The sequence below is a fragment of the Trachurus japonicus genome, chromosome 10 (assembly GCF_045865225.1).
Source record: "Trachurus japonicus isolate A0001 chromosome 10, Traja_1.0".
Lineage (NCBI taxonomy): Eukaryota > Metazoa > Chordata > Actinopteri > Carangiformes > Carangidae > Trachurus > Trachurus japonicus.
The window spans coordinates 27075336-27091430 of NC_140916.1; the positions used below are offsets into that span (position 1 = coordinate 27075336).

A 16095-nucleotide genomic window follows, 5' to 3' on the forward strand; every position below is an offset into this window, starting at 1 on the left:
CTTACAGTGGAACACTTAGCTGCTTATATGTCAAATAATTTCCTCTGGATTAGGTGGAAATCAAAGCTGGAAAGAAATATGAATGACCAGGAACACGACTTTATGTATAGTGCTATATTCTATATCTGCTGGATGTTTGAATGGCGCCTGTTCACTATATCAACTAGTGCAGATGCTGATAGCTTATGTGTTGTTTACTTGTTTCCATACGGCCAAAATAAGCAGATACTGTTGCTCTACAAACTACACTGAAATATAAAATGCACACTGTGTATGAAGTAAATCATTGCTACATCCAGTTGTGTTCAGTCATGAGAGTTTATGTGTGATGTAGTTACATAAAAATGTTTTTAGCTGCAAACAAAAACAAGTGAGAATCACGGCAACTGCTACTTGTCAGTGACTCGTTGAACACAACCTTGTGACAAATACATGTATGGCTGAAGAGTTGAAGAGTGAGGTTTTTTGTAACAGTGTGTTGGTGTGTTCACAGGCTTATGCAAGATGTCCGTCCCTGTGAAGCCTGAGAGCACATTCATTCGTGCCAAATGACCTAGTTTGCAAGTACGCTACACCAAACACTGACACACTAGTAATGAATGATTAATTTAAAGTCAGCCAATCAGATAATGTGGAGTGACTAGTTAAACAAGAGGAGCAGTCACTGGCAGGCATGCTGCCTTCTACCAAAGCATCATACAGCACTTAACCTAGATAGGAGCATTTAGTGCATGAAAGGATATTCTTACTCAATGAAATTGAAGCAGGGATTCCCCTGATAGTGGAATGTAGTCACTGGGGAAATACTGTATACTGGTAATTGATACCTGAAGGGAGCACTGGTGGAGCACTTGGCTAAGGGACACTCTCTCTTTTTCTATGGTACATACATTTTTTATGGTTGCGATGTAAAGCTTTAGATTTTAGATGACTGGTAAAATTCAGCTTTCTAGCTTCTATTAGTTTCCATTAATGCTACAGGAATATCACACAACGGTCTCTGGTTTTAGCCCTTTTTCAATGCTTTCACCAACACTATCCTGAAATACCTGTAAAAGAAAAAGAAAATCAGCATAAAATGTTCCAGGAATAAAAACTGGAGCAGCCTGACAGAGAAGCAGGACTCACTGTACACACTGCTGCTGCTGCTGCTGCTGCTGCTGCTGCTGCTGCTGCTGCTGCTGCTGCTGCTGCTGCACCACATAGAGACGATGTCTGTCCCCACAGTGCTGCTCTGCAAGCTGCCCACTTCCCTCTCTACATCACAGACTAAGTCTGGAGGTGATGACCCCGAGGTCAGTGTCCTCCACCAAGAACAAACTGGTGAACTTGTAATGTAACAGACTTTTAACATTTTTGTAACCATCATTCTCATAAATCACATATCCACTCTGATCAGAGGACATTTCCTCCTGTTAAATGTCCACACCAGTGAACAACAACACTAATAAAAACCTGCCTGGAGGAAATAAAAACTGTTTCATCAAACTAAAATTATACAATATAGATTTGAAGGTAATCGTATACCATTTAGTGAAAATGTAGTTTAAAAAAAGAAAAAGAAAACAGCAGACTGGTAATTATAGCACACCTACACATTTTTCATTTCATTTTTTCATTATTTGATCACTGCTATCATCACCCTGCAAGAGCTGTATTTCAAAAAGCTTCTTCCATCACATTTTCCTCAGCAAAGAAGGGACTAAAATTAGATCAGTGCTGTCGCTCACAGAGTCGTATGTGCTTTCAGATTTCTCATCTACCACAAAACCTTCTGCACTTGACTTAGACAACAAACCCTGGAACCCTTCCAGGCTGTGTGAGACGTATTTTTACATGAATATCTTTATTTTGTAGCTATGCTTAACCAGGTCCCCATAGTATGGCAATATGGATTTTGTTTTCTTATCATTCTCATCATTATTATTATTATTTCTACTACAACCTCGACCAAGGGCACTTAAGTTTCTGTTTTACTACACATAACCTCAGTTTAAATACAGTCATTATCTGTACAGTATGAGCACCACTGTAGAATAGAAAGACTCATTTTTACAAACTTGTGCACCACTGCAACCCGTCGCCACTGCTTGATTGTGTTTATGATTTATGAGCATATTCATCCACAGATGACTAAAAGGACCTCACCTCCAACCTTCTCAGACGGTTTAATTTGATTAAATGTTGGAGATGTGAAGAACTTCACAAGAAAAAGGCAAAGATTAAATAAGGGAGAGAAAAAAAACAGACACAGATATGAACATCAGAGCAATTTCTTTCTTCCATCTTTAAAGGGTCTCAGCCCCCAGGTTGGAATCGCTTCTGAAGCTCCTGTGTCTCTCATGTGTCTTTCTTAAAGCTTGTTAAGCCCTTTGTGACTTCTGTTTTGAAAAGTGCTATTTAAGTACTTTATGATTAGTTTATGCTTATGTCACCACGGCAACATGCATCGTTACCGTGGCAACACTAACTGCGATAAAAAATTGTCTGCGGAGATTTGCCTCATCTGTTCGGAGGTCCTCAGTTATTCTCAGTCCTCACATTCGCAGCCTGAGTGACATGTATGATGATGATAAAACGTCTCTTTTAGTGTCGTATTAACCACTGATAGCGCAACGCAACGTCTCTGCCTTCTGCTGTGACAGTTACCCAACCGCATCCGCAGCCATCACATCTCGCTGCACTGATCTGGCGGCCTATTTAAAGACCACCTTGTTGGTTCACATTCACTCCGCGCTGACGTGGTGCTTGCTTCTGTTACTGCTGCTCCACTCCACCCAGCCTCCACCTGCTTCAGCTCCGCTCTGTTTGTACGCACCCTGGAGGGCGTTTATTTCTAAGTTAATAACCACTGGGGGATTATTTGCAATGGTCCCTGCATGTTATTTATCACTGTGCTACGTATTTCATTCTGTTTCACTGTGTTGCCACAGCAGGGAGCCTTTCCGAGAGCGAGGAGAACCATATTGCAGAGACAATTTGTGTTTCCATTTTAATTTGCTATGTGACGTGATAGCTGCCGACAGAATTACTCTTAAAATGAACCGTAAACAGCACAAGGTAGACGACAAATTCCTTCTCCCAAGCAGGAAACAGCTCACATTAAACATCTGTCTTGTTTGAACTGCTGTAACAACTGAAAAGCTTCTTTTAAATGTTGTTTTCCAGTCACTTCGATAATTATCCACAGGTCTAACTACTTCCTCTTCTACAAGAACACGTCACTCTGCAGTCTGCTCTTATTCTCTCTCCAATGGCTCCCTGGACATTTCTGCACTGATTACAAAGACTTTGAACACGTTACATGGGCTTCACCATTGATTTGATTACTGCCATCATATAATCTCCAGTCACTGTGTGTCAGAGTCCTTGTCACTCCCAGCGTGCGAAAGAAAACAGCTGCCAACCATCTCTCATCTGCCTACAGCCTGCTGACTTCAGTGTCTCAGTATTTAAACCCAGGCTGAGTTATTTACCGCAGCTCAGGAACCAGTTATTGATCTGGTCTTCCTCGCTTCCTGGACAGTAGCGGTGTCATCCTTATCTTCACACACATTAACACACACAGTCGCACACTCAAAATCTGGCCTCGTTTCTTGGCATCTGTGTTAGTGTGTTGGCATGAAATGTGTTGCTTCTATTTTTAGACCTCACTATCTCTTTCTTTTACTCCACAGCCTATTTTTGTGTCTATTTGTGTCCTTTGTTTTCGCTATTCACTTTGTGAACAATGTGCTTGTTGAAAGTGTTTTATACTGTAGATAAATATAACTTGACAGCTGATTGTCTTGACTAGAGCACATTCCTGCCTAAAAGAGTAGGAGCGGATGGTCGGCCCCCCTAGTTACTGTTGCTATGCCTGTCGAGCTTTCTGTCACAGCACATGTGACGTTTACAATGAAACACATACACCGACATTAGAGATGCCTGAAAAGACCACCTCCACCACATCTGACTCATTTAAAAACTGCAGCAATGCTAAAGGTCTACCTTGTGCCCATGTTTTAGGGGCTAAGTCGTCTCTGCAACCACAGTCAATCTGGATCAGAGTGACACATTAAGCTGTAGATGGAACCATCTGTAAAAATATGTTTTAGCCACTTTACAAAAACTCTCCCAGAGGACAGCTCCTGTCTGACAGCAAAATAAAGCTGTGAATTAAAAAAATAAATAAAGCGTACACTTAAACTAATCCTGTTTATTTTTTCAGGGCATTGACTACAGCATGTTTTGTGGCACTGTCCACAGCAGCACATGATTCTTCGATGGTGCTACCAGCTGTTGCTCCAAACTGAATCATATGCAGGTAGTAATACACTGAGCAACCCATTCTACTGTGTTGTGCATGAACGTATTCAATGAACGCTGCTGTGTCACAAGGATGTGTCATGTGGCATAAACTCACTCTGAAGTTTGCAATTTAAGGAAATATAGTTATGCGAGAACAGAGAAAATATCTGTTCCATCCATTCATTACCATTGTACTCACTTAAAACGTTATACATGAGTGTAGCTACAACCCTGCACACGGCAGCATCCTTAAGGAGACCCGTGGTCTACAGCTGTCATATAGTCAAGTGCTGTGTGCAGTGATTATGTGCTATCACACACTCTTCAGTACTGCCATGTAATAGGTTAGGTATAGGATAGGTTGGGCCATGACGGATCCACCTGTTGAAGCCTTTGTGAAAAGGAGGACCACATTTAAAGGAGCCATCAAGAGAGCAAAACTTCAAAAATGGTCCCACCACAATGAAGCAGCGTCTGAACTGAGACACAGCTATACATAAAAAAAAAAAAATCCAGATATGTTTTAAAACTTGTTTTTGTTCTCCTGCCTTCTGCTTTAAGTGTGTGTTTTAAAACTCTAGACATAACCAAAGTTAATTATCCAGCCCACTAATGAGCTTGTCACTGTTGGATTCACTTGCTAATGTCTGCTGCAGGTCCATTTGAGTGAAATGCCCCATTTTCAATGCACACCGAGTCATTCACTTTGTGGGCTGAAAACATAGATTTTCTTTGTCATTTCATGCGTCGCTGCACTTTTGTGAGACATTCCTGTGTCTTTGGGCACCAAGAGAAGACATTTAAATCACTGGAGAACACAGCAGCCGCTCTTTTCTCCCGGAGCTCCTCTGTTAGTGTCTGGGCAACAACAGACAGATGTGCTGCGGTATAGTTCTGCGTCAACATCTCTCCTCTGTTTTTATTGACATCCGTTTAAAGCCCATCCAAAGAAAGTGCGCGGCATTCGAACGCAGCAGCAGCTCACCTGTCATGCTGCGTTTGGGTCTCCGGGCCATGCTAAATGCAGATTAACACAATACAGAGCAAAGCAGGGAATCCAAGATGCATGAATGCCAAATCCCTGTTTTGTTGAATCTTTGTCATGCAGAGGAAGCCAGAACCAACGTTTCTCTGCATTTCTCAAGCCAAATAAAGTGAGTAACAAAAAGACAAAACTTTGCAAGCGTTTCACAGTGAGCTACCCCCGCCTCCTGCAACATGTAGGAGGTGAGCAAGTTCAACATCCACCCAAACAAGCACACAAACTTCACAGTTTGATTTTCACACTGAAACTGTTTGGAACTGAGATAACAGAGATATTTTATATCCCCATCCCTTAAATAAAGCAGTTTCCAGATTAGTGGTGAGTTTACACAGGCTGTGTATACAGTAAGATTCAGCGATTAAATATCCACTCAATGCTACAGTATCTGCAACTATCCAGCAAATCCCAGGCTATTTTGGTCAAAGCTTTTATAATTTCTAATATTTAAAGAGCAGCAGGTGAAGAAGTCATGAGGTGGAGCTGGTTCAGTTCTCAACAAAAGCTTACCCGTGCTCGACTTGATGGTGTCTTGTCCGACTGTTTGTCCGAGCAGGTCGTACTGGTTCAGACGGGAGCTTTCTCCTTCCACTACCACAGAGTCCGAGGCGTTTCGAGTCCAAGCATAAGTCACTTCTGAGATTGTGTAGGCATCTAAAAAGAGAGAAGAGGATAAACCCATAGGGGATAAATCTGGGGCAGCTGCAGCTATTGATGATTTTTCGAGAAATTATTTCAGTGACCCAAATGAAAAGCCCCCACTACATTGTGTTTGATGCTGGGTTTCTAGAGAAAAAAGGATTGTGTCAGAGAGAAAAAAAAATCTCTCAGTGGTTGAAGATGTGAGACGCCAACAAGCAATCCATGCATAGTGACATTTGGCCTTTTCAATCAGTCACAGCATACACTGAATATGAATTTTGAAAGCTCGTCTGCTAACCCAAGAATGTCTGATGAGACAGGAAAACAGATTTTTCCCCTCAATATATTCAGTTATTGAAATGTGCTGCCAATCATGTTGTGTTACACATTGTTTCGTTGTCGCAGCTGGGAGGTTTAATGTACTAAAGAGCTGAATGTAAATCCTGTAGGTCACCACATGAATGCATTCAAATCAAAAATAGAGCATTTTAATGAATGTGAGAAGTCAAGGCATTTCAGACATGACCCACCATGTACTGATGCTCTGATACGTAACAATACCTTGTTTTTAAAAGCAGCTTAAAGCAAAAGGTCTTCATCCAAATGTAAAGAAGCCATGGCAATAGAGTTGTGATCAAAACAGGTTTAAATTTACAAAATAAAAATATTTGGATGAATTAAGTTAGTTAGTTAGTTCCCAGTGACATTTCCACTCAGTCTTTTATCTGTCAGTCATTCTCTATGTGTTTAATTGCTGATGCATATTTCGTTAAAACTTGTGGGGCCACTGCCAGAAAACTGAGCCATGCATTCTAGCTTCACTCGGTTCTTAGGCTGCTCTTTTTGCCAAAGAACCAGTGAGGAGAAGAAGAAAAAAAAAAAGAAATTAGAAAATAGCATTTTACTTAATGTTCCCTCAGGCGCTATCATCATCAGAGTTACTCACAGCTGCCAAATTTTAGTGGACAGGAATGAAAGTCCATGGGGAAATCCTCCAGATGCATTGGGCACTCTGCATGCACAGTTAACCTGCATCCAATTCACAGAAAATTAAGGAGACTTTGCAAATGCATGAAAAGTAAACAGCACAGATTAGGCATGGTCTCAAAAAAAAAAAAAGAGAGAGAGTAAAGAACAGAAAAAAAGAAAAACCTCACAAGCCCCATGCACTATTCAAGATGCTTCCCATCTGTAATGCCTTGAGACAAAAATAATTCATCTTAACTGATCAGCAGAGCAAAGTAAACAAGGTGCTGCAGAGACCAGCACACATCACGACTAGTGTGTGTGACTGTGGTGAGATTGCAGGTCAGCTATGTGATAAGAAACTGCACTGTATGTAACATGTAAAGCATTTTATTCAACCACTGCAAAATTATCTTTTAATACTGTATCTGTCAGATTGACTTTCTTGAAATGCATGATGACAGAAAGATGCTTCCTTGCAAACAAAAAAACAACAACAGAAGAATGTATTTGAACAAACAGGATTTTCTGTCACTGCTGTGTGTGTTTCTGCGAGGCTGTGTTTTCCATTCAAGTCAGTTTGTAGAGGAATAGTTTGACATTTGGAAAAATACGCTTATTTGGTTTGTTGCTTGGAGGCAGTTAGCTTAGCCGAGCACAAGAACAGGAAACAGCTCACTAATCAACACACTAAGTTGTTTTATGTAGCAGCTGTAGATTCACATTTAGCAGACATCCATCAGATTGATTAAGCGTATTTCCCAAAATGTCTCAAACATAAACACTGTTACCAGAACTTTCTCTTAGTGCTCGCTCCTGCTTGCGTTACCTCATGGTGTACAACAGCGTCCCGTCATCTTTGATCCTCAGCAGTTTATTAGGCATGGTCATGTTATGAGCCACAGACTTTTTCCCGTTGTGGAAGAAGGTGTCTGGAGTCCAGATCTTACTCGCCATCAGGTTGTTGAGGGGCAAAATATTCATCGGTCCATGAAATTTCAACCTCTCATCCTTCCAGCTTTGCCGGAAAAAAACATCTATGGTGTATTCCTATGGGCAGAGGAGAAAAATGTATTAAATATAAACTCTACAGCTCAGTAGCTCTTACCTCTATATCCTCTATATAACTCTGTTTAAGTGTTTCAGCTTTCACATGTATGAAAATGAATCCTTTACTTTTTACGTAAAAATATGGAAAATAATACAGATGGCGCTCTCCCCCACAGAGTTATATGGGCAGCTACAAGCAGCAGTTCTTCACGAGTGACTTCACCTGACACTTTAAAGCCTGGGCACCGTGTGGCTCTCTCTATTTGTCAAAGCTCCATGGAGGTGAAGCCGGCGCTCTCCGCGCTCCACACAGCTCTCTGAGCCGGTGTTTTCCTAAGCTGGCTCTGAGGCCAAGACAACCCCTTGACCTACAATCCTCTGTTGTCAAAAGAAACCACACCAGAGAGGATTTAGGGCAGAAAGCACAGTGCACTGTGAAATGTGTGTATGTGACAGGGTGTGTGTGTTGGTGTATTTCACACACAGTGAGCGAGAGGAAGAGGGAGAGGGAGAGGGAGAGGGGGAGGGAGAGATAAATTCATCCTGAGTGTTTTTTTTTCTGACAGAGTTGAGAAGACATTTTGACATTTTGATCTCAGGACACTGAAGCTGCCCACTGAAAAACCAAGACCAACGAGATCCAGGGTCATTGTGGTTTATTACACAATATTAGTCTCGTTTTCACTGTTTTTGTCATCTATGATCATATTTAACCAACCAAAGTATTTCTCTGGGAATTGGTTACAACAAACGTGACATAGTGAGGAAACTGAGCAGATGACACATCATTTCATCTAAGCTGAGGATTAAAAGTTTGGTAAATGTTAGTCAAAGCTGAAGCTGGGAGTTGGTCTGTAATAATTACTGTACCTACCCTCGGTTTACTAACCTGAGCAATGATCTGTTATTACCAAAAAAGAATTGCATAAAAAAAACAATGAATTTCTTCATTGTCTGGTATTGCCTGTGCAATACATTGATTTACTACAGTAATACACACCATGCTGCTGTCAGACACGCAGAGATGTTACTCATCTATCATCCAGCCGCAAAAAGAGAAAATTAAAAATAAACAATATAATAAATAAATAAATGAATAAATAATGCAGATACCATTAGTTGTAAGTAAAACTTGAGCACTGTGTTGGCATTAAGAATGATTGAAAAAAAAAAGATATTTCTAAAACTGCGGCTGGTCAGTATAAAGCAGGTTTAACCTGTAGGTTTGAATAAACCTCTCAAGCTTGTGAAGCAGAAACCATCCATTCAGCTTGTGAAGCTGAATCTGATGGTTTTTGCTTCATTTTCTTCTTCTTGTCCAATTATTGTTCTTTTTTTTCCAGCTCTGACTGTCAGTGGACCTCCTATAAATCTTATAAATCCCATCATGTGGCCACCTCAGCAATCAGCTGAATTGCTCTACAGTATCTGAATAAATCAATGAGGTCAGGGGAGAATATTTCATGCTGTTGCTCATTTTTACGAGACGTGTGTGCGTGCAGGGGCAGACCCTGAAATAAATCATACAGCTGCAGCCTTCGCCCTGTTTTGCTAAATGATATGCTAATTTTACCAATTAATAAATTCTAATATTATAATTTTTCAAACCTGAGCATTTACTGAAGTGATTATAGCCGCGCTGATTAAACACATTTCTCGGCTCTAAGCTCCAGTGACAGCAGCTCACACAGCGCTGACCTCTGATCAGCTGTCAGCTGTTGTCTGTCCATCTGTTTGGTTGAAGGATATTTTGAAGAAGAGACATCAGGCTGAAGTTCAGTGGACAGCGATCTGGGATTTTCATGAGATCATTTACTGGTCCGTCTCTGAGACCGTGCTGCATAAATGGTGCTTTATGTTCAACAGAGTGCCCTCTCTGCTTTACATATCTTTCAGAGACCACTGCATTGAACTTCTACATCATAACTATTAAATCAATAGATCAATCACTTGGAAAATGGGTCTTCAACAATAGAGGGGGACGTTGATGATAATGTGAAGGTGGGTGCATGTTTCAGAATGATAAACAGGAAAGCCCAGGATAAACAAAGGAGTGACTTGAATAACAAGAGGACTTTCAATAATTTATAAGATGAAAATTGTCAGATGAATAGACGTCGTGCTGTAGTGAGGTATACTGGTCCCACTTCAGCATCATAGAGTGTGTGTGTGTGTGTGTGCATGCGTGTGTTTGTGTGTGTGAAGAGAGATGGAGAGGAAAGAAAGGGAGAAAGGAAGAAAGAGAGATGATGAAATTATGAAAGGAGGGAAAGCCGTAATGAAACTAGAGATAAAGAAAAACGAGTGTGTTTTCCTCCTCTAGGTATGAACACAGAGAGGACACAGCGGTCCACTGGAATGGTGCTGTTCTCTATATGTTTATACAACAACCAAGATATGGATGAATTATTTAACACACAATGAATAAATGTCAGATATCTTGCTCTCACCATGTCTGTGTCTGAAACTGGTCCAAAGCTGGTGACGTAGATGTCTGTCTTCACCTCAGTTACCCTGTCTGGATGAGAGACAGAAAATACAGGCATCAGAGCGCCACATGAGATTTTATTTTTATTTTTTCAAAAAGAAAACAAGGCAATTCAGATATTGGCTATCAGGTTATCCATGGCATTTTCATGAAATAATCTAGTTTTGATAGTCTAATTTTTGTGTATATATTTAGTCATTACCTGGCAGTTTTTAAATGACCTCCTCATGCTGCTGAAACTGAGGCTTCAGTTCTGTCACAGCTTCACATTAAAAGCTGCCAACACAGGAGGGCTTTTATTGTGTTGCTTCTTAGGAAATCAGTGACCTACTGTTATTTTCTGCATTTTTTGACAGAGGATTAGTTTTGAAAATGTTGCAAAGAAATAGAAGAGGACGCTGAAGAGCTGCAGGCTCCACACCTCAGTCTGTCTCAGCGAGGTAACTGTGTCCTGCTGGTGAGTGTAAAACCACTTCTACCATATGAGGCATGAAACCAAACTGCAGTTTCCACCTGTGTCGGACTGAAATTGTAGCACTTGAAATAACAAGCAGAAATAATTGCCCAACTTTCTGAGTGTGAGTTTAGCATATTTAAAAGATGTTTCGATTTAACTATTTAGATGATCCACTTATTTCCATTTGTTGGTCAGTCAGATGGAACAACGGCAGCACCCTGTACAGACTCAGTCCACCTACATCTGACTGTGCACTGGGCAGCTCCTCTAAGATTTAATTTAGTGAGCCACAGTGACATGTAAGCTATGATTTAAAGCATATAAAATTTGTCCTAAATGTTCACACTGATGTGACAGATAGGAAGAGCAAAGCCTCATATGCTTCCCATTCAAGTGCTAATGTGCGACTGCATCAGCTCTGCTGCATCAGGTCCATTTGCTTTCTCTACACTCCGTCTCTTTCAATAATTACTGAAGCTCGATCCCTCATGCTCGGCCAATTCAAAAAGCTTTCACGTTTTACTTTACACTCTGTACTACACAGCAAACAGTGTCTCACATACGATCTAAAGAGATCATCACTCGAAGGTAAAGTGCTCTCATGCATGGCAGGGCGGGCCGACATCCACGTCCCTCTAACAAGACATATTATGGAAATGCTTTCCTATTTATAAGGTGATGTAAATCACAAGGAGACAGGTTGCTGGGTAATAGGTGTGATCCATTTAGCAAGACATATGTTGGGGCGCCTTTGTTCAGATCAGACTGATTCTAAATAATCAGTTTATGACTTATTCAAAGAGAAAGAGGTTCTTTATAAAGTCAACATTTTAAACAAGTTTGACACTTAACACAGTCATGGTGCTCCGCTTGTTCTTGTTAAAAGACACAGTAACTTCTCTGTGGCTTTGTCTTATAAAGGGATAGTAAAAGGGTAGTATAGTGAATGACTTAAAGGGATAGTCCACCCAAAATTCAAATTTCACTCATTATCTACTCACCCTCATGTCGACTAAGGGCTGGGAGAAGTTTCAGAGTCCTCTGTGCCTTCTCTCACGCGATTTGCGGAGCCGTGAACTGGGTGTCTGTGCAAATCGCGCGAGATTTGCACAGACACAGGCAAAGCAGTGAACTGAGACACTGGGAGCTTCCGCTACAAACAAGCTTGAAATATAGAATAAAATATATAATTTTTTCGGAACAATTTCTCATGTTGGGGCTTCAATACAAGAGGGACATTACAGACGAGCACTATGGAGGTATTTGGATGTTTTTTGGTGTGTCTTTTTGGACGAAGAAAAGTGGGCTCCGTTCGCAACCGTCATATGGACATGCAGTGCTGCACGGAGCCCCGCTGTAACTCAGAGAAGGCACGGAGGACTCTGAAACTTCTCCCAGCCCTTAGTCGACATGAGGGTGAGGGTGAATTTTGGGTGAACTATCCCTTCAAGTCATTCACTATACAGAGTGAATTTTATTAATATCACAAATTGAAGCAAATAAAATTATCAGGGAATTTAGACTATTAAGTAAATTAAGAGTGTTTTGATGTGTGAACTACAGTCCATTGTGTTTTGGTCAGTGGAAATCCACAATATAGTGTAAAAAGTAATGAGCAAGATTAATCAAAGAGTTAAATACCATCATGCATTGTGAGAAGAGATTTGAAAAAAATGCACTTAGATGCCTGCAGGGTCTGAAATATACTGTATAGTGATTAGTTTGTGTAAATGATGTTTAAATTTAGTGACTACTAGGTAAATGAGCTCAGACATGAATGTTGAACAATTTTTGTTGTTTTTTTAGCAGTTTATTTATTTTCGTTGTATTATTGAGATTTTTTTTGAATAATATTTCTTGTTTTGTTTGGGAGAACAAACCCTGTAGGTTTTGACCCACCTACAGTGGAGATGGGTTTCAAATCCAATTACTAGCAGCCCGTTGCTGCATGTCATCCCCTGACTTTCCTGTCTCTCTCCACTCATAATTAAGGCACATATCCCCCCCCCAAAAAAAACTAAAGAAACTTTTTCTTCTCTCCATTCATTCCTTGCTTGGTGCAGTGGATTTGTTTTTGTTGTTTGTGTGTGTATTCACACACTGTTGTTATTTGTTATATGAAATTCCCCATGGTGGCCGTGATGGCTGACCAACACTATTCAATTAATTTACTGTGAGCGCGGACAGAGGACGATTTTTGCTATATCGCAACAAACAAGTAAAAAAGAACAAACAAGGACATTGGAAATTCAAATCCACCACCAAGTGACAGCTCCCGTTAAATCTGCATTACATGAGAATTCACAAGCACAACTAACCATACAAATGATGCATCCTTGCAATGCATCCGGAAAACCTAGAAAAACACAGCCCTCAGGAAAAATACGGGTTTACTGTTTAAAAATATCCAGAGTGCATTTAATGCTTCAGGACGTTAGACGCTATTTATAGGAACAAGTACAATACCTTAAGTTCATTTATTCAGTAAGAACAGTTGTAAACATGTGCTTTTCATATCATCCGAATCATTTGATGTAGATGGGCCTGCTGAACCGTGTTTAATCGGTCAGACACAACCTGCCTGTGTTTGGGATCTGTGCACCCCGCTGTGCAACCATCCAAATGTCAACTTAACTCCTGCCAGTTTGGGCGAACATGAAGAGCAACAGCAAAACCCCAGTGGTGGAGTACAGGACGAGCCAGTGGGAGTGAGTGACATCGGTTCAGAGAGATTAAATCTTTGTTTGCAGAGCCTGATTTTATCTTGATCAAACTGTCTTAAGATTTAATTGCAGCATTTACATATTAACAATATGCAAAACTGCTGTTTCCTTTGCCTGCTGATGATTACGGCAACTCCACAGCAATTACAGAAAGTTTATCATAAGTGTAGTGCAGCCAGCATCACTATCTCTGTCTCAGTTCAACAAGAAGATACCACAATATCACCCACAGTGCTAGATGTTCAACAATGTCAGACGTCTTTTAGCCAGAGCAGACACAACAAATCAGAGCACCACTGTAGATACAGTATAAATGGTAAGAATAATATAAAACTTACATCTCAGTTTTAAACTCCAGTGTAGTGGTTGTGCTTTTAGCCCTCCAGGAGAACAGTGCACTTTATAAAGGGGCTGTTTGTTGCTGTTGAGTTTTCTCAACATGTGGTCTCTTGCTGATGATTGAGAAGTCGCAGTGATGGTGAGTCGCCTTTAGAAAGTGACTCAATGGGCCGCGGCTAGTTGGTTAGCATGGTAATTTCAGTACAGGAAAAGGTGGCTATGATATGAAACCATAGTTATTACACTTTTTGAATGATCTTTAGGAAAAGAGTAAACCAGTTTGTTTAGAGGACTCGGTGTAAGTGTATCTCACATAATGAGTTTGTCTCTGGTTGCTAAAATATGAATTTCCCCATTTCACACTGATGATGTAGCAACATCAAAATAGCTATAAACAGCTCCCTTAAATGTGGCATTTAAGTATTGGCAAATTATTTAATTATTTACACATTCAGGCAACATAAAGCAAAGTTAGTATTCACTGGACGTATAAGTCTCCTTTCCGTTCATTAATGACAGCTGTAAAATATAACATAAAAACATCGATTTGAGTTTGTGTTTTTTCTATCTCTGCGTGCACCTTGAAAGCAGGAATATAATGTATAGCTCTGAGCGTAAAGTTGGTGTGAGATGACACATTTTTGGGGTGAGAAACAAATTAGTAGCAGAAGTGTGAATGTGAACAAAAGTGAGCTGCCTCGCAGTCACACTAATGATGATGTGGGAGCAACTGAGCTTTCTGCATCCACTCTGCAGCCTGGCTTGATTTCAGTGGAAGCGACAGACACCAATTGCTGCATTTTAAAAGAGCTTGGTATTGCCTCAACACCCAAGCACATGACAAGTATGAAAAATAAATGCAGGATTAAAGCAGTTAGGATTACAATTTAGTCCACCATAGTTACATTATGGGCCCTGTATTAGATATATTAGATAGCTGTTTTTGCCTCTGAAAGCAATGGGCCTATTTAGCAATCAAATGGCTGTGGTTATATTGTGTTTGCTATAAATAAATCCAAGAGAAATGTGCAGCCCCAACCCACACAGTAATTCATTCATTGTTGAATTACAGTAGTTTTTCCCTCTCCCCTGAAACCCTCCAGTGGCCCCAAGGGGACACGTGGGTTCATCTTGAAAACCTCTGCCCTAGATTCATCTTTTCCATCTTCATCATTTGATTTTCAGTGGCTGTAAAACTCACATCTCTTGTTCAATGCAATAAGACACAGCAAAATGCTCCTGAGTGCAAATCCAACCATCTTACTCTACAGTGAAAACATCCAAACAATAACGCTATGTTCAGCCTTGATATAGGATCTTACTATTTCATGTATAGTCTAATGCAATCTATAAAAAACAGATGCGGGTCGTATCTTATGTATTATAGAGGATTCATTGCATTGTATAACAAAGGTGTTCTTATTATTTTGGATAAAAATCTTGATACTGATGAGTTAAATAGAGACACATGTCACAGACACGCTACAGGGACAGAATATAGAAAGAAATGGCATTATGTGCAGGGGAAATACATTTTGTAAAAGACTCTATATGTATCTAGGTAATTTGTAATGATGCTGTAAATAAATTATTGAATTAATGATTCATACGGAGTGAGAATTTCTTGGGATTCAGCCTCCTTTTTTGTGGCATGCTTCTTGAACCATGAAAACTATCAAAGGGCCTGATTGTGTATCCCTGAATATATAGTATGTATGAGTGAACACACTCGTGCAGCTGTGATGAGGCTCTTTTCCAGCCATTACAAATGTGTTACAAACCAAAGTCTAGTGAAGCATTACTATGTTTTTCCCACAGATGAGACGTACAGATCTAATGTGTGTACGACGTGGAAAATTCCATCTGATGTCATTTTAATTCCCTTTTTAGATGCCCCACGATATCGGCCCAGTGTATATTAATGCATACAGTATGTTACTACACTGTGTGTGTGTGCGTGTGTGTGTGTGTGGGGGGGTGTTAGGTTCCCACCGGGGCCAAATCTGATAAAAATTGATGTGCTCATTGAGACACTCTGGATGTAAGTGTCTAATTTATGTTTGAATGTTTTATTTATGTGTTTTCTTTCAGATCGCAG

At 40.3% G+C, this 16095-nt stretch overlaps 1 protein-coding gene across 2 annotated transcripts in view; it reads right to left on the reverse strand.

Moving 5' to 3' along the window:
- The window catches only part of gabra2b (gamma-aminobutyric acid type A receptor subunit alpha2b), a 29718-nt gene that overhangs the window by 9165 nt on the left and 4458 nt on the right, over positions 1-16095 (reverse strand). For both annotated transcript variants that reach the window (XM_085788491.1, XM_085788490.1), the window contains exons 4-7: positions 10441-10508; positions 7770-7990; positions 6921-7003; positions 5843-5986 (exon numbers count right to left, since the gene is read on the reverse strand). In XM_085788491.1, the coding sequence (XP_085644617.1) occupies positions 5843-5986; positions 6921-7003; positions 7770-7990; positions 10441-10508 (516 nt within the window). The remainder of the gene's footprint in view (positions 1-5842; positions 5987-6920; positions 7004-7769; positions 7991-10440; positions 10509-16095) is intronic.